Genomic DNA, 19196 nt, shown 5'->3' on the forward strand with positions numbered 1-19196 from the left:
CTATTCCTGTACTGACCCCACACACAGCTCTGTCACTGCACCTTCATCCTGCCCTGCAGCTCTCTCTGCTATTCCTGTACTGACCCCACACACAGCTCTGTCACTACACCTCCATCCTGCGCTGCAGCTCTCTCTGCTATTCCTGTACTGACCCCAAACACAGCTCTGTCACTACACCTCCATCCTGCCCTGCAGCTCTCTCTCCTATTCCTGTACTGACCCCACACACAGCTCTGTGACTGCACCTCCATCCTGCCCTGCAGCTCTCTCTGCTATTCCTGTACTGACCCCACACACAGCTCTGTCACTGCACCTCCATCCTGCCCTGCAGCTCTCTCTGCTATTCCTGTACTGACCCCCCACACAGCTCTGTCACTACACCTCCATCCTGCCCTGCAGCTCTCTCTGCTATTCCTGTACTGACCCCACACACAGCTCTGTCACTGCACCTCCATCCTGCCCTGCAGCTCTCTCTGCTATTCCTGTACTGACCCCACACACAGCTCTGTCACTGCACCTCCATCCTGCCCTGCAGCTCTCTCTCCTATTCCTGTACTGACCCCACACACAGCTCTGTCACTGCACCTCCATCCTGCCCTGCAGCTCTCTCTCCTATTCCTGTACTGACCCCACACACAGCTCTGTCACTGCACCTCCATCCTGCCCTGCAGCTCTCTCTCCTATTCCTGTACTGACCCCACACACAGCTCTGTCACTGCACCTCCATCCTGCCCTGCAGCTCTCTCTGCTATTCCTGTACTGACCCCACACACAGCTCTGTCACTGCACCTCCATCCTGCCCTGCAGCTCTTTCTGCTATTCCTGTACTGACCCCACACACAGCTCTGTCACTGCACCTCCATCCTGCCCTGCAGCTCTCTCTGCTATTCCTGTACTGACCTCACACACAGCTCTGTCACTGCACCTCCATCCTGCCCTGCAGCTCTCTCTGCTATTCCTGTACTGACCCCACACACAGCTCTGTCACTGCACCTCCATCCTGCCCTGCAGCTCTCTCTGCTATTCCTGTACTGACCCCACACACAGCTCTGTCACTGCACCTCCATCCTGCCCTGCATCTCTCTCTGCTATTCCTGTACTGACCCCACACACAGCTCTGTCACTGCACCTCCATCCTGCCCTGCAGCTCTCTCTGCTATTCCTGTACTGACCCCACACACAGCTCTGTCACTGCACCTCCATCCTGCCCTGCAGCTCTCTCTGCTATTCCTGTACTGACCCCACAAACAGCTCTGTCACTGAACCTCCATCCTGCCCTGCATCTCTCTCTGCTATTCCTGTACTGACCCCACACACAGCTCTGTCACTGCACCTCCATCCTGCCCTGCAGCTCTCTCTGCTATTCCTGTACTGACCCCACACACAGCTCTGTCACTGCACCTCCATCCTGCCCTGCAGCTCTCTCTGCTATTCCTGTACTGACCCCACACACAGCTCTGTCACTGAACCTCCATCCTGCCCTGCAGCTCTCTCTGCTATTCCTGTACTGACCCCACACACAGCTCTGTCACTACACCTCCATCCTGCCCTGCAGCTCTCTCTGCTATTCCTGTACTGACCCCACACACAGCTCTGTCACTGCACCTCCATCCTGCCCTGCATCTCTCTCTGCTATTCCTGTACTGACCCCACACACAGCTCTGTCACTGCACCTCCATCCTGCCCTGCAGCTCTCTCTGCTATTCCTGTACTGACCCCACACACAGCTCTGTCACTGCACCTCCATCCTGCCCTGCAGCTCTCTCTGCTATTCCTGTACTGACCCCACACACAGCTCTGTCACTGAACCTCCATCCTGCCCTGCATCTCTCTCTGCTATTCCTGTACTGACCCCACACACAGCTCTGTCACTGCACCTCCATCCTGCCCTGCAGCTCTCTCTGCTATTCCTGTACTGACCCCACACACAGCTCTGTCACTATACCTCCATCCTGCCCTGCAGCTCTCTCTGCTATTCCCGTACTGACCCCACACACAGCTCTGTCACTGCACCTCCATCCTGCCCTGCAGCTCTCTCTGCTATTCCTGTATTGACCCCCCACACAGTTCTGTCACTGCACCTCCATCCTGCCCTGCAACTCTCTCTGCTATTCCTCTACTGACCCCACACACAGCTCTGTCACTACACCTCCATCCTGCCCTGCAGCTCTCTCTGCTATTCCTGTACTGACCCCACACACAGCTCTGTTACTGCACCTCCATCCTGCCCTGCAGCTCTCTCTGCTATTCCTGTACTGACCCCACACACAGCTCTGTCACTGCACCTCCATCCTGCCCTGCAGCTCTCTCTGCTATTCCTGTACTGACCCCACACACAGCTCTGTCACTGAACCTCCATCCTGCCCTGCATCTCTCTCTGCTATTCCTGTACTGACCCCACACACAGCTCTGTCACTGCACCTCCATCCTGCCCTGCAGCTCTCTCTGCTATTCCTGTACTGACCCCACACACAGCTCTGTCACTATACCTCCATCCTGCCCTGCAGCTCTCTCTGCTATTCCCGTACTGACCCCACACACAGCTCTGTAACTGCACCTCCATCCTGCCCTGCAGCTCTCTCTGCTATTCCTGTACTGACCCCACACACAGCTCTGTCACTGCACCTCCATCCTGCCCTGCAGCTCTCTCTGCTATTCCTGTACTGACCCCCCACACAGTTCTGTCACTGCACCTCCATCCTGCCCTGCAACTCTCTCTGCTATTCCTGTACTGACCCCACACACAGCTCTGTCACTACACCTCCATCCTGCCCTGCAGCTCTCTCTGCTATTCCTGTACTGACCCCACACACAGCTCTGTTACTGCACCTCCATCCTGCCCTGCAGCTCTCTCTGCTATTCCTGTACTGACCCCACACACAGCTCTGTCACTGCACCTCCATCCTGCCCTGCAGCTCTCTCTGCTATTCCTGTACTGACCCCACACACAGCTCTGTCACTGCACCTCCATCCTGCCCTGCAGCTCCCTCTGCTATTCCTGTACTGACCCCTCACACAGCTCTGTCACTTCACCTCCATCCTGCTCTGCAGCTCTCTCTGCTATTCCTGTACTGACCCCACACACAGCTCTGTTACTGCACCTCCATCCTGCCCTGCAGCTCTCTCTGCTATTCCTGTACTGACCCCACACACAGCTCTGTCACTGCACCTCCATCCTGCCCTGCAGCTCTCTCTGCTATTCCTGTACTGACCCCACACACAGCTCTGTCACTGCACCTCCATCCTGCCCTGCAGCTCTCTCTGCTATTCCTGTATTGACCCCCCACACAGTTCTGTCACTGCACCTCCATCCTGCCCTGCAACTCTCTCTGCTATTCCTCTACTGACCCCACACACAGCTCTGTCACTACACCTCCATCCTGCCCTGCAGCTCTCTCTGCTATTCCTGTACTGACCCCACACACAGCTCTGTTACTGCACCTCCATCCTGCCCTGCAGCTCTCTCTGCTATTCCTGTACTGACCCCACACACAGCTCTGTCACTGCACCTCCATCCTGCCCTGCAGCTCTCTCTGCTATTCCTGTACTGACCCCACACACAGCTCTGTCACTGAACCTCCATCCTGCCCTGCATCTCTCTCTGCTATTCCTGTACTGACCCCACACACAGCTCTGTCACTGCACCTCCATCCTGCCCTGCAGCTCTCTCTGCTATTCCTGTACTGACCCCACACACAGCTCTGTCACTATACCTCCATCCTGCCCTGCAGCTCTCTCTGCTATTCCCGTACTGACCCCACACACAGCTCTGTAACTGCACCTCCATCCTGCCCTGCAGCTCTCTCTGCTATTCCTGTACTGACCCCACACACAGCTCTGTCACTGCACCTCCATCCTGCCCTGCAGCTCTCTCTGCTATTCCTGTACTGACCCCCCACACAGTTCTGTCACTGCACCTCCATCCTGCCCTGCAACTCTCTCTGCTATTCCTGTACTGACCCCACACACAGCTCTGTCACTACACCTCCATCCTGCCCTGCAGCTCTCTCTGCTATTCCTGTACTGACCCCACACACAGCTCTGTTACTGCACCTCCATCCTGCCCTGCAGCTCTCTCTGCTATTCCTGTACTGACCCCACACACAGCTCTGTCACTGCACCTCCATCCTGCCCTGCAGCTCTCTCTGCTATTCCTGTACTGACCCCACACACAGCTCTGTCACTGCACCTCCATCCTGCCCTGCAGCTCCCTCTGCTATTCCTGTACTGACCCCTCACACAGCTCTGTCACTTCACCTCCATCCTGCTCTGCAGCTCTCTCTGCTATTCCTGTACTGACCCCACACACAGCTCTGTTACTGCACCTCCATCCTGCCCTGCAGCTCTCTCTGCTATTCCTGTACTGACCCCACACACAGCTCTGTCACTGCACCTCCATCCTGCCCTGCAGCTCTCTCTGCTATTCCTGTACTGACCCCACACACAGCTCTGTCACTGCACCTCCATCCTGCCCTGCAGCTCCCTCTGCTATTCCTGTACTGACCCCTCACACAGCTCTGTCACTACACCTCCATCCTGCTCTGCAGCTCTCTCTGCTATTCCTGTACTGACCCCACACACAGCTCTGTTACTGCACCTCCATCCTGCCCTGCAGCTCTCTCTGCTATTCCTGTACTGACCCCACACACAGCTCTGTCACTGCACCTCCATCCTGCCCTGCAGCTCTCTCTGCTATTCCTGTACTGACCCCACACACAGCTCTGTCACTGCACCTCCATCCTGCCCTGCAGCTCTCTCTGCTATTCCTGTACTGACCCCACACACAGCTCTGTCACTGCACCTCCATCCTGCCCTGCAGCTCTCTCTGCTATTCCTGTACTGACCCCACACACAGCTCTGTCACTACACCCCCATCCTGCTCTGCAGCTCTCTCTGCTATTCCTGTACTGACCCCACACAGCTCTGTCACTGCACCTCCATCCTGCCCTGCAGCTCCCTCTGCTATTCCTGTACTGACCCCACACACAGCTCTGTCACTACACCTCCATCCTGCCCTGCAGCTCTCTCTGCTATTCCTGTACTGACCCCACACACAGCTCTGTCACTGCACCTCCATCCTACCCTGCAGCTCTCTCTGCTATTCCTGTACTGACCCCCCACACAGCCCTGTCACTGCACCTCCATCCTGCCCTGCAGCTCTCTCTGCTATTCCTGTACTGACCCCACACACAGCTCTGTCACTGCACCTCCATCCTACCCTGCAGCTCTCTCTGCTATTCCTGTACTGACCCCCCACACAGCCCTGTCACTACACCTCCATCCTGCCCTGCAGCTCCCTCTGCTATTCCTGTACTGACCCCACACACAGCTCTGTCACTACACCTCCATCCTGCCCTGCAGCTCTCTCTGCTATTCCTGTACTGACCCCACACACAGCTCTGTCACTGCACCTCCATCCTACCCTGCAGCTCTCTCTGCTATTCCTGTAGTGACCCCACACACAGCTCTGTCACTACACCTCCATCCTGCCCTGCAGCTCTCTCTGCTATTCCTGTACTGACCCCACACACAGCTCTGTCACTACACCTCCATCCTGCCCTGCAGCTCTCTCTGCTATTCCTGTACTGACCCCACACACAGCCCTGTCACTACACCTCCATCCTGCCCTGCAGCTCTCTCTGCTATTCCTGTACTGACCCCACACACAGCTCTGTCACTACACCTCCATCCTGCCCTGCAGCTCTCTCTGCTATTCCTGTACTGACCCCACACACAGCTCTGTCACTACACCTCTATCCTGCCCCGCAGCCCTCTCTGCTATTCCTGTACTGACCCCACACACAGCTCTGTCACTGCACCTTCATCCTGCCCTGCAGCTCTCTCTGCTATTCCTGTGATGTAGATTAATTTAGAAATAAACAAATATGTTTAAATGTCTATCTGTTCCTGTCCAAATCTGAGATGATTAAATTGCGTATACGCAGAAGTAAGCTCACACTGACACATGGAGTTCAGGTTAAAAGCACTTCAGAAAATTTAATACAATCTGGTTGGAAAACAGTTGTGCAGATCTTTTTAAAAGCAAAATGACATCATCATTGAATATCAGATAATAACTAATAAACATCATTGATTGGATTAAACATTATGTGACTAACTTCGTGTCCACCCACCAATATTATTAATTGGCTCAGGGGTTTGAGTGACCAGCTAGGTGTCCTCCCACCGGGAGGTGGTATTGTTCTGGGCAAGGGTGTGGACAGAAGGCTCAGGCGCCATCTTTCCCAGCATGAGGTTTACTCGGTGGAAAGGGGGGCTTGAGCGTCATTTTACACAGTCAGTGATATCAGGCCTCATGTCCAGGTGCAAGGTCTCTTATGAATAGAACATTTCATTACTACTGTGTTCTCGTGGCCTTCAAACTATACTATCTTACAAGTCCTAAGGAGTAGCCGGCAAGTCTTAAGGAGTAGCCAGCACCTCCTGGTACTTGTCCTTGTAGGAAACACGGTCTTTGTCTACTGTATTAATTGGGTTGGGAAATTCAGTCACGTAAGGTAGTTTTAAAATGAACAAGTTAAGTCATGAGGACAAAATGGAGGATTTGAAGAAGTCAGGTTAGGAGGACAAAATGGAGGATTGTCACAATATAAGGTTAAAATGGAGTTAGTACAATAATTCAATACAAGTACAATAATAATTTTTAATAATTCCACATCACCTGTACTGACCCCACACACAGCTCTGTCACTGCACCTCCATCCTGCCCTGCAGCTCTCTCTGCTATTCCTGTACTGACCCCACACACAGCTCTGTCACTGCACCTCCATCCTGCCCTGCAGCTCTCTCTGCTATTCCTGTACTGACCCCACACACAGCTCTGTCACTGCACCTCCATCCTGCCCTGCAGCTCTCTCTGCTATTCCTGTACTGACCCCACACACAGCTCTGTCACTGCACCTCCATCCTGCCCTGCAGCTCTCTCTGCTATTCCTGTACTGACCCCACACACAGCTCTGTCACTACACCTCCATCCTGCCCTGCAGCTCTCTCTGCTATTCCTGTACTGACCCCACACACAGCTCTGTCACTGCACCTTCATCCTGCCCTGCAGCTCTCTCTGCTATTCCTGTACTGACCCCACACACAGCTCTGTCACTGCACCTCCATCCTGCCCTGCAGCTCTCTCTGCTATTCCTGTACTGACCCCACACACAGCTCTGTCACTACACCTCCATCCTGCCCTGCAGCTCTCTCTGCTATTCCTGTACTGACCCCACACACAGCTCTGTCACTGCACCTCCATCCTGCCCTGCAGCTCTCTCTGCTATTCCTGTACTGACCCCACACACAGCTCTGTCACTGCACCTCCATCCTGCCCTGCAGCTCTCTCTGCTATTCCTGTACTGACCCCACACACAGCTCTGTCACTGCACCTCCATCCTGCCCTGCAGCTCTCTCTGCTATTCCTGTACGTACCCCACACACAGCTCTGTCACTACACCTCCATCCTACCCTGCAGCTCTCTCTGCTATTCCTGTACTGACCCCACACACAGCTCTGTCACTACACCTCCATCCTGCCCTGCAGCTCTCTCTGCTATTCCTGTACTTACCCCACACACAGCTCTGTCACTACACCTCCATCCTACCCTGCAGCTCTCTCTGCTATTCCTGTACTGACCCCACACACAGCTCTGTCACTGCACCTCCATCCTGCCCTGCAGCTCTCTCTGCTATTCCTGTACTGACCCCACACACAGCTCTGTCACTACACCTCCATCCTGCCCTGCAGCTCTCTCTGCTATTCCTGTACTGACCCCACACACAGCTCGGTCACTGCACCTCCATCCTGCCCTGCAGCTCTCTCTGCTATTCCTGTACTGACCCCACACACAGCTCTGTCACTACACCTCCATCCTACCCTGCAGCTCTCTCTGCTATTCCTGTACTGACCCCACACACAGCTCTGTCACTACACCTCCATCCTGCCCTGCAGCTCTCTCTGCTATTCCTGTACTGACCCCACACATAGCTCTGTCACTGCACCTCCATCCTGCCCTGCAGCTCTCTCTGCTATTCCTGTACTGACCCCACACACAGCTCTGTCACTGCACCTCCATCCTGCCCTGCAGCTCTCTCTGCTATTCCTGTACTGACCCCACACACAGCTCTGTCACTGCACCTCCATCCTGCCCTGCAGCTCTCTCTCTCTGCTATTCCTGTACTGACCCCACACACAGCTCTGTCACTGCACCTCCATCCTGCCCTGCAGCTCTCTCTGCTATTCCTGTACTGACCCCACACACAGCTCTGTCACTGCACCTCCATCCTGCCCTGCAGCTCTCTCTGCTATTCCTGTATTGACCCCACACACAGCTCTGTCACTACACCTCCATCCAGCCCTGCAGCTCTCTCTGCTATTCCTGTACTGACCCCACACACAGCCCTGTCACTGCACCTCCATCCTGCCCTGCAGCTCTCTCTGCTATTCCTGTACTGACCCCACACACAGCTCTGTCACTGCACCTCCATCCTGCCCTGCAGCTCTCTGCTATTCCTGTACTGACCCCACACACAGCTCTGTCACTGCACCTCCATCCTGCCCTGCAGCTCTCTGCTATTCCTGTACTGACCCCACACACAGCTCTGTCACTACACCTCCATCCTGCCCTGCAGCTCTCTCTGCTATTCCTGTACTGACCCCCCACACAGCTCTGTCACTACACCTCCATCCAGCCCTGCAGCTCTCTCTGCTATTCCTGTACTGACCCCACACACAGCCCTGTCACTGCACCTCCATCCTGCCCTGCAGCTCTCTCTGATATTCCTGTAAGACGAGCACTATACCTCCATTTCTTTCTAATGACAGATGGAGGTTCAGAGTCCACCTGGACATACCATTGGGTACGTAGCACAGTCGTGGCATCCATTTGTTCCAAAATACACCCTTCTAACAGAGACCCGTGAGCCAGTGTTGAAAGTAGTGGGACCGTGTATCATGTCAAACTGCTGTGGGGACGTCAATTTTCAGGTGAGAAAACACAACTAACCAAAAGTCTGTACTGGAAGAGGTTTTTTTCCTGTACTGTTCGTTCTCTGACATGCACTCCCTCCCTCTCTCCTTGTTCTCCGCCATTCCCTCCCTTCTCTTACATTCCCTTCCTCCTTCCTGTTTCTGTGCTATTCCCTCCATCTTTATTCATTCTCTGCGATTCCCTTCGTTCTCTTTCTCTACCCCTTTCTCCCTCCTCGCTCTCTACCATTCCCTTCCTCCACGTTCTCTGCCATTCCCTCCCTCCTCGTCCTCTGCCATTCCCTCCCTCCTCGTCCTCTGCCATTCCCTCCCTTCTCTTCCTCTGCCATTCCCTCCCTCCTCGTTCTCTGCCATTCCCTCCCTCCTCGTTCTCTGCCATTCCCTCCCTCCTCGTCCTCTGCCATTCCCTCCCTCCTCGTTCTCTGCCATTCCCTCCCTCCTCGTTCTCTGCCATTCCCTCCCTCCTCGTCCTCTGCCATTCCCTCCCTCCTCGTCCTCTGCCATTCCCTCCCTTCTCTTCCTCTGCCATTCCCTCCCTCCTCGTTCTCTGCCATTCCCTCCCTCCTCGTTCTCTGCCATTCCCTCCCTCCTCGTTCTCTGCCATTCCCTCCCTCCTCGTTCTCTGCCATTCCCTCCCTCCTCGTGCTCTGCCATTCCCTCCCTCCCTCCTCGTTCTCTGCCATTCCCTCCCTCCTCGTTCTCTGCCATTCCCTCCCTCCTCGTGCTCTGCCATTCCCTTCCTCCCTCCTTGTTCTCTGCCATTTCCTCCCTCCTCGTTCTCTGCCATTCCCTCCCTCCTCGTGCTCTGCCATTCCCTTCGTCCCTCCTTGTTCTCTGCCATTTCCTCCCTCCTTGTTCTCTGCCATTTCCTCCCTCCCTCCTTGTTCTCTGCCATTCCCTCCCTCCTTGTTCTCTGCCATTCCCTCCCTCCTTGTTCTCTGCCATTCCCTCCCTCCTCGTTCTCTGCCATTCCCTCCCTCCTCGTTCTCTGCATTCCCTTCCTCCTCGTTCTCTGCATTCCCTTCCTCCTCGTTCTCTGCCATTCCCCCCTCGTTTTCTGCCATTCCCTCCCTCCTCATTCTCTGCCATTCCCTCCCTCCCTCTCGTTCTCTTCCATTCCCATCCTCCTCGTTCTCTGCCATTCCCTCCCTCCCTCCTTGTTCTCTGCCATTCTCTCCCTCCTCGTTCTCTGCCATTCCCTCCCTCCTCGTTCTCTGCCATTCCCTCCCTCCTCGTCCTCTGCCATTCCCTTCCTCCTCGTCCTCTGCCATTCCCTCCCTCCTCGTTCTCTGCCATTCCCTTCCTCCTCGTTCTCTGCCATTCCCTCCCTCCTCGTTCTTTGCCATTCCCTCCCTCCTCGTGCTCTGCCATTCCCTCCCTCCCTCCTCGTGCTCTGCCATTCCCTCCCTCCTCGTGCTCTGCCATTCCCTTCCTCCCTCATTGTTCTCTGCCATTCCCTCCCTCCTTGTTCTCTGCCATTCCCTCCCTCCTCGTTCTCTGCATTCCCTTCCTCCTCGTTCTCTGCCATTCCCCCCTCGTTCTCTGCCATTCCTCCCTCGTTCTCTGCCATTCCCTCCCTCCTCGTTTTAAGCCATTCCCTCTTCATTATCTGCCGTTCCCTCCCTCCCTCCTCCGTTCTCTGCCATTCCCTCCCTCCTCGTGCTCTGCCATTCCCTCCCTCCCTCATTGTTCTCTGCCATTCCCTCCCTCCTTGTTCTCTGCCATTCCCTCCCTCCTCGTTCTCTGCATTCCCTTCCTCCTCGTTCTCTGCCATTCCCCCCTCGTTCTCTGCCATTCCCCCCTCGTTCTCTGCCATTCCCTCCCTCCTCGTTTTAAGCCATTCCCTCTTCATTATCTGCCGTTCCCTCCCTCCCTCCTCCGTTCTCTGCCATTCCCATCCTCCTCGTTCTCTGCCATTCCTGTACTGACCCCACACACAGCTCTGTCACTGCACCTCCATCCTACCCTGCAGCTCTCTCTGCTATTTCTGTACTGACCCCACACACAGCTCTGTCACTGCACCTCCATCCTGCCCTGCAGCTCTCTCTGCTATTCCTGTAGGGCGAGCACTATACCTGCCATTCCCTCCCTCTTCGTTCTCTGCCATTCCCTCCCTCCTCATTCTCTGCCATTCCCTCCCTCCTCATTCTCTGCCATTCCCTCCCTCCCTCCTCGTTCTCTGCCATTCCCTCCCTCCCCCTCGTTCTCTGCCATTCCCTCCCTCCCTCCTCGTTTTAAGCCATTCCCTCTTCAATCTCTGCTATTCCCGTCCTCCTCGTTCTCTGCCATTCACTCCCTCCTCGTTTTAAGCCATTCACTCCCTCCCTCCTCATTCTCTGCCATTCACTCCCTCCCTCCTCATTCTCTGCCATTCACTCCCTCCCTCCTCATTCTCTGCCATTTCCTCCCTCCTCGTTCTCTGCCATTCCCTCCCTCCCTCCTCATTCTCTGCCATTCCCTCCCTCCTCGTGCTCTGCCATTCACTCCCTCCTCGTGCTCTGCCATTCCCTCCCTCCTCGTGCTCTGCCATTCCCTCCCTCCTCGTTCTCTGCATTCCCTTCCTCCTCGTTCTCTGCCATTCCCTCCTCGTTTTCTGCCATTCCCTCCCTCCTCGTTTTAAGCCATTCCCTCTTCATTCTCTGCCGTTCCCTCCCTCCCTCCTCGTTCTCTGCCATTCCCATCCTCCTCGTTCTCTGCCATTCCCATCCTCCTGGTTCTCTGCCATTCCCTCCCTCCCTCCTCGTTCTCTGCCATTCCCTCCCTCCTCATTCTCTGCCATTCCATCCCTCCTCATTCTCTGCCATTCCCTCCCTCCTCATTCTCTGCCATTCCCTCCCTCCTCATTCTCTGCCATTCCCTCCCTCCCTCCTCGTTCTCTGCCATTCCCTCCCTCCCCCTCGTTCTCTGCCATTCCCTCCCTCCCTCCTCGTTTTAAGCCATTCCCTCTTCAATCTCTGCCATTCCCGTCCTCCTCGTTCTCTGCCATTCACTCCCTCCTCGTTTTAAGCCATTCACTCCCTCCCTCCTCGTTCTCTGCCATTCCCTCCCTCCCTGCTCATTCTCTGCCATTCCCTCCCTTCTCGTTCTCTGCCATTCCCTCCCTTCTCGTTCTCTGCCATTCCCTCCCTCCTCGTTCTCTGCCATTCACTCCCTCCTCGTTCTCTGCCATTCACTCCCTCCTCGTTTTAAGCCATTCACTCCCTCCCTCCTCGTTCTCTGCCATTCCCTCCCTCCCTCCTCATTCTCTGCCATTCCCTCCCTCCTCGTTCTCTGCCATTCCAATTGACTATATGTAGCTGTAAAACCGTGACATTTTGTTTTTTTGCCAGGTGAAGCCGTTGTGCGAATCGCGAAGTGTTGGCCTAATCAGTAAGCAGTGGAGTGGTTTACCAAAGGAAATTTTCACAGATGCAGATAACTTTGGGATACAGTTTCCTAAAGATCTGGATGTGAAGATGAAAGCAGTGTTATTGGGAGCTTGTTTCCTCCTGGTGAGTTCTCCGACACAATTAGAATATTCAGTGCCTGTAGGGGAGGTTATTATATGTAATGCTGTAATAGATGTGCTTGTTGTGTGCTGCGTGCTGTTACAGGAGTGGTTGTTGTGTGCTGCGTGCTGTTACAGGAGTGGTTGTTGTGTACTGCGTGTTGTTATGGGTGGTTGTTGTGTGCTGCATGTTGTTACAGGAGTGGTTGTTGTGTGCTGCGTGTTGTTATGGGTGGTTGTTGGCTGCTGGGTGTTACAGAGATGGTTGTTGTGTGCTGTGTGCTGTTACAGAGGTGTTTGTTGTGTGCTGCGTGTTATGGCTGGTTGTCGTGCGCTGCATCTTGTTATGAGTGGTTGCTGTGTACTGCGTGTTGTTGTTACAGAGATGGATGTTGTGTGATGTGGTTGTGTGATGCGTGTTGTTACAGAGGTGTTTGTTGTGTGCTGTGTGTTGTTACAGAGATGGTTGTTGTTTACTGTGTGTTATGGGTGGCTGTTGTGTACTGTACTGTGTACACTCTTCATGAGTGTGAAGAAAATAGATTTCTGTTTAATATTTTCTTCTTTGTTCTGGCTTTTTCCTACAAATATTGCATGTATATTGAATATTGGTTTGGTAGTTTGAAACTACCGAACACCGACCACCCTCCTGGCTCATTAACTTCAAAAGAACCGACTATTAAGTGCTCCCTGGGCGGCCGCTGTTCGTATAGCCGAACGCCACGTGGAATAGAAAACGGCGGCCATCTTGTTCGCACGAGGGGAGTCAGCTGGACTTGGTCGTCGAGTGTCTGGAACTAAAATCGGACACTCGACCTCACGAACCACCGCTGAAACTACCGAACGCCTGCTTCTTTTAGTTACCGAACAGCCAGGAGAGCGCCATTCGGTAATTTTGTTCGTACGGACAAGGGGAGCAATTGCTCCTATGAGCCAGGAGGATCCATTTGGTACTTCGTTTTTTACCTTTTTCTGAATTGGTGAAATATGACTTCCATACTTTTTAAGAACTCCTGAACCGATCTGGGTGAAATTTGGATATGTCTGTCCCCCAGATCGGGGCTATCAGGGGATACGTAATTTGTGGGGATGCCTTGTGGGGAAAGGGGTGTTCCAACTTTTGCCTGGAGATAATTGATTTACTCCTTAACTTATCTCAATATCTCTCAGGCAGAGGGAAGGCGGGTATTACTGTAAAACTGTATGGTGATTGGTTATTGTCTTTTTTTGCTGTGGGAGGTCCTTTTGCAGGAGGATTTCTCATAAAAGCCAGCCTGTTTTCAATAAACTTGATTCCTGTTACACCCTTCATGAAGTCTAGGCTCATGTTTGGGGAATATTCTATTTGCTGAGGAGAATCGTCTTGGAAGCTGCATTCATCTACACTATTCCTCTACTTCCTACTGCAGCTATAATCACTTATGCTCAGCTATTGGAAAAGGAATAGAAGGCCGCAGTACCATAACCACTGCAGGTCTTAACACTGAGATGGTTGTTGTGTGCTGCATGTTGTTATGGGTGGCTGTTGTGTGTTGTTACAGAGATGGTTGTTGTGTAGTGCAATGTGTTAGAGATTGTTATCATGTGCTGTGTGTTGTTATTGGTGGTTTGGTTTTGTTGCAGAGATGGTTTTGTGTGATGTGTGTTGTTATGGGGGGTTGTTGTGTGCTGTGTGTTCTTACATGTCATTTATTACACGTGAGTTTACAGAGGAAGAGGTTCTATTTCAACTGTCAATAGTAAAGACAAATAAGTCAATGGGACCTGATGGAATACACCCAAAGCTATTAAAAGAGCTTAGTGGTGTACTAGCAAAGACATTAACAGATGTATTTAACCAATCATTGATAACAGGAGTAGTCCCAGAAGATTGGAAGTTAGCGAATGTTGTGCCCATTCACAAGAAAGGTAATAGGGAGGAGTCGGGCAACTATAGGCCAGTAAGCCTTACTTCAGTAGTGGGGAAAGTGATGGAAACCATGTTAAAGGATAGGATTGTTGAACATCTAAAAACACATGGATTTCAAGATCAGAGACAACATGGGTTTACTTCAGGGAGATCATGCCAAACTAATCTTATTGATTTTTTTGATTGGGTAACTAAACTTATAGATAAGGGTGGTGCAGTAGACATTGCTTACCTAGATTTCAGTAAGGCTTTTGACACTGTTGCACATAGAAGGCTTATCAATAAACTACAATCTTTGAGTTTGGATTCCAATATTGTTGAATGGGTAAGGCAGTGGCTGAGTGACAGGCAACAGAGGGTTGTAGTCAATGGAGTATATTCGAAGCTTGGGCTTGTCACCAGTGGGGTACCTCAGGGATCTGTACTTGGACCCATTCTCTTTAATATTTTTATTAGTGATATTGCAGAAGGTCTTGATGGTAAGGTGTGTATTTTTGCGGATGATACTAAGATATGTAACAGGGTTGATGTTCCAGGAGGGATAAGCCAAATGGCAAATGATTTAGGTAAACTAGAAAAATGGTCAGAGTTGTGGCAACTGACACATTTAATGTGGATAAGTGCAAGATAATGCATCTTGGACGTAAAAACCCAAGGGCAGAGTACAGAATATTTCATAGAGTCCTAACCTCAACATCTGAGGAAAGGGATTTAGGGGTGATTATTTCTGAGGACTTAAAGGTAGGCAGACAATGTAATAGAGCAGCAGGAAATGCTAGCAGAATGCTTGGTTGTATAGGGAGAGGTATTAGCAGTAGAAAGAGGGAAGTGCTCATGCCATTGTACAGAACACTGGTGAGACCTCACTTGGAGTACTGTACACAGTACTGGAGACCCTATCTTCAGAAGGATATTGATACCTTAGAGAGAGTTCAAAGAAGGGCTACTAAACTGGTTCATGGATTGCAGGATAAAACTTACCAGGAAAGGTTAAAAATAGGTTTAAAAAGGTTTAAAAATAATATCAGGAAGTATTACTTTACTGAGAGGGTAGTGGATGCATGGAATAGCCTTCCAGCTGAAGTGGTAGAGGTTAACACAGTGAAGGAGTTTAAGCATGCGTGGGATAGGCATAAGGCTATCCTAACTGTGAGATAAGGCGATGGTTGTTGAGTGCTACGTTTTGTTATGATGGGTTGTTATGTGCTGCGTGTTATGGGTGGTTGTTGTGTTCTGCGTGTTGTTACAGAGATGGTTGTTGTGTTGTTATGGGTGGTTGTTGTGTACTGCGTGTTGTTAGAGATGGTTGTTGTGTTGTTATGGGTGATTGTTGTGTGCTGCGTGTTGTTACAGAGTGGTTTTTGTGTTGTTATGGGTAGTTGTTGTGTGCTGCGTGTTGTTATGGTTGATTGTTGTGTGCTGTGTGTTACAGAGTTACATAGATGATTGTTGTGTTGTTATGGGTGGTTGTTGTGTGCTGTGTGTTGATACAGAAGTGATTGTTGTGTGCTGCGTGTCTTTAGAGATGGTTGCTGTGTTGTTATGGGTGGTTGTTGTGTGCTGCATGTTGCTATGGTTGATTGTTGTGTGCTGTGTGTTGTTACAGAGTTACAGAGATGATTGTTGTGTGCTGCCTTTTGTTATGGGCCGTTGTGTGCTGCGTGTTATGGGTGGTTGTTTTGTGCTGCGTGTTGTTACAGAGGTGGTTGTTGTGTGCCTACTGTTGTTATGGGTGGTTGTTGTGTGCTGCGTGTTTTTATGGGTAGTGTGTGTTGTTACAGAGATGGCTGTTGTGTGATATGTTTTGTTAAGGGTGGTTGTTCTGTACTGCATGTTGTTATGAGGGTTGTTGTGTGCTGCATGTTATGGGTGCTGTGTGTTGTTACAAAGGTGGTTATTGTGTGCTGCATGTTGTTAGAGATGGTTGTTGTGTGCTTTGGATGGTTGTTGTGTACTGCATGTTTTTATTGGCGGTTGTTATGTGCTGCGTGTTGTTACAGAGATGGTTGTTGTGTGCTGCGTGTTGTTACAGAGATGGTTGTTGTCTGCTGCGTGTTGTTACAGAGATGGTTGTTGTGTGCTATGTGTTGTTACAGAGATGGTTGTTGTGTGCTACGTGTTGTTACAGAGATGGTTGTTGTGTGCTGCGTGTTGTTACAGAGATGGTTGTTGTGTGCTGTGTGTTATTACAGAGATGGTTGTTGTGTGCTGTGTGTTATTACAGAGATGGTTGTTGTGTGCTGCGTGTTGTTACAGAGATGGTTGTTGTGTGCTGCGTGTTGTTACAGGGATGGTTGTTGTGTGTTGCGTGTTGTTACAGAGATGGTTGTTGTGTGCTGCGTGTTGTTACAGAGATGGTTGTTGTCTGCTGCGTGTTGTTACAGAGATGGTTGTTGTGTGCTGTGTGTCATTAAAGAGATGGTTGTTGTGTGCTGCGTGTTGTTACAGAGATGGTTGTTGTGTGCTGTGTGTTATTACAGAGATGGTTGTTGTGTGCTGTTTGTTGTAACAGAGATGGTTGTTGTGTGCTGTGTGTTATTACAGAGATGGTTGTTGTGTGCTGCGTGTTGTTACAGAGATGGTTGTTGTCTGCTGCGTGTTGTTACAGAGATGGTTGTTGTGTGCTGCGTGTTGTTACAGAGATGGTTGTTGTGTGCTGTTTGTTGTAACAGAGATGGTTGTTGTGTGCTGTGTGTTATTACAGAGATGGTTGTTGTGTGCTGCGTGTTGTTACAGAGATGGTTGTTGTGTGCTGCGTGTTGTTACAGAGATGGTTGTTGTGTGCTGTGTGTTGTAACAGAGATGGTTGTTGTGTGCTGTGTGTTATTACAGAGATGGTTGTTGTGTGCTGCGTGTTGTTACAGAGATGGTTGTTGTGTGCTGCGTGTTGTTACAGAGATGGTTGTTGTGTGTTGTTACAGAGATGGTTGTTGTGTGCTGCGTGTTGTTACAGAGATGGTTGTTGTCTGCTGCGTGTTATTACAGAGATGGTTGTTGTGTGCTGCATGTTGTTACAGAGATGGTTGTTGTGTGCTGCGTGTTGTTACAGAGATGGTTGTTGTGTGTTGTTACAGAGATGGTTGTTGTGTGCTGCGTGTTGTTACAGAGATGGTTGTTGTGTGCTGTGTGTTATTACAGAGATGGTTGTTGTGTGCTGTTTGTTGTTACAGAGATGATTGTTGTGTGCTATGTGTTGCTACAGGAGTGTTTTTTGTGTGCGTGTGTTGTTATGGGTGGTTGTTGTGTTGATATATCTCTGCAGTTCAGGAACGGTAATGTGTAAAATCCTTTCCTTTAACCTTCCAACAACATGATAGGTGGGGACTGTAGTTAAAAGTATAACGTGCATTTATTTTTATATCTTCCAGGACTATGTCTTTTTTGAGAGATCGAGAGCCAAGTTGGAGCGGCAGACGGTGATCAGTAGCTAACAGCCCAAAACTTGCCCCCCCTCCCTGAACCCCAAATGAACTTTAACCCCTTCCTGCCGCTCCCCTCCTCCACATACCTCTGGGAGGATTAATATCCATGGTTTACAATTCTTGGTATGAATGCCTTTATTCTGTACAGATTTAATATTATCTTATCTATAATAAAATTTACTCAGGATACAAAATGGAGCTGAAGTGGTCACTGTAAAGCAAAAACGGCTAACTTTGGATCTGCTAAAAATGGAAATATAAAGAGTGCCTGAATGGTCGGGGGTAGTAGGAACCGGCAGGATATTAATGGATTGCCCCAGGACCCCAGCAGCGATGGCCGCACGAATAAAGGTGGAGAAACGTTTAACACTCACACGAAATAAATGTTGGATACTCTGCAAAGAGATGGCGTCCAATAAACGAATGCGTAACAGCGCTTCCAGTAACAAGCCCTTACTGTGATGTGAAAAACATGACACTAAACAGCGTTGTTTTCATTTCCTAACGCATCCCATGTGAGTGCATAGATTAAAGAAACACTCCAAACACCATAGACACTACAGGAGTGCCATGGCACCCAGCCCTAATATCTGGGTGGGCCAGGCGCTGCCTCTATTTGAGCCACAAGCTCTCTGCGTTGAGCTAAACCCCGCAGTGCACAGTTTAGCTCTTTGGCTGGGATGAGCTCCGGAGAAGAAGTTCTGGCTCCCCATAATGGCAATGACCGGCACCCGACAGTCCTCGGGTATGGAGTCAAACTGTTAGAAAATGGGAGGGTGCCAGGGTACACATTGCAGTCTGCTGTAGTGGTTATGGTGCTTTAATATTAATAAAGTTCCAGCATAGCAAACAGTTTGTGCTTAGTATACATATTGTATTTACTCAGCTGGTTTATGTACAAGAACACAACTGTGAGCCCTGAATGTAGCGGATCATTTAAACCAATGATATGACATAACGGAACATCATGGGGGATAAGGTGCAGCTTCAGGGAGAAATCACCCAGTAAGCTGACACTCAGTGGGCTGAGTTAACATATAGCTCCATTAGAATGCTGGGTGGGCTGCGATAAGATATATCTCCATTAGAATGCTGGGTGGGCTGAGATAAGATATAGCTCCATTAGAATGCTGGGTGGGCTGCGATAAGATATATCTCCATTAGAATGCTGGGTGGGATGAGATAAGATATAGCTCCATTAGAATGCTGGGTGGGCTGAGATAAGATAAAGCTCCATTAGAATGCTGGGTAGGCTGAGATAAGATATAGCTCCATTAGAATGCTGGGTGGGATGAGATAAGATATAGCTCCATTAGAATGCTGGGTGGGCTGAGGTAAGATATAGCTCCATTAGAATGCCGGGTGGGCTGAGATAAGATAA

The 19196-nt window shown here is 51.0% G+C and overlaps 1 protein-coding gene across 1 annotated transcript in view; it reads left to right on the top strand.

The window, feature by feature from the left end:
* Nucleotides 1-18531, top strand: part of LOC134603656 (phospholipid scramblase 1-like) — a 48099-nt gene extending 29568 nt beyond the window's left edge. Inside the window, exons 6-8 of the mRNA XM_063449824.1 lie at nt 8833-8994; nt 12327-12488; nt 17762-18531. Of these exons, the coding sequence (XP_063305894.1) occupies nt 8833-8994; nt 12327-12488; nt 17762-17824 (387 nt within the window). The 3' untranslated portion in view covers nt 17825-18531. The remainder of the gene's footprint in view (nt 1-8832; nt 8995-12326; nt 12489-17761) is intronic.
* Nucleotides 18532-19196: the final 665 nt, after the last annotated feature.

Source organism: Pelobates fuscus, chromosome 3 (genome assembly GCF_036172605.1).
Source record: "Pelobates fuscus isolate aPelFus1 chromosome 3, aPelFus1.pri, whole genome shotgun sequence".
NCBI lineage: Eukaryota > Metazoa > Chordata > Amphibia > Anura > Pelobatidae > Pelobates > Pelobates fuscus.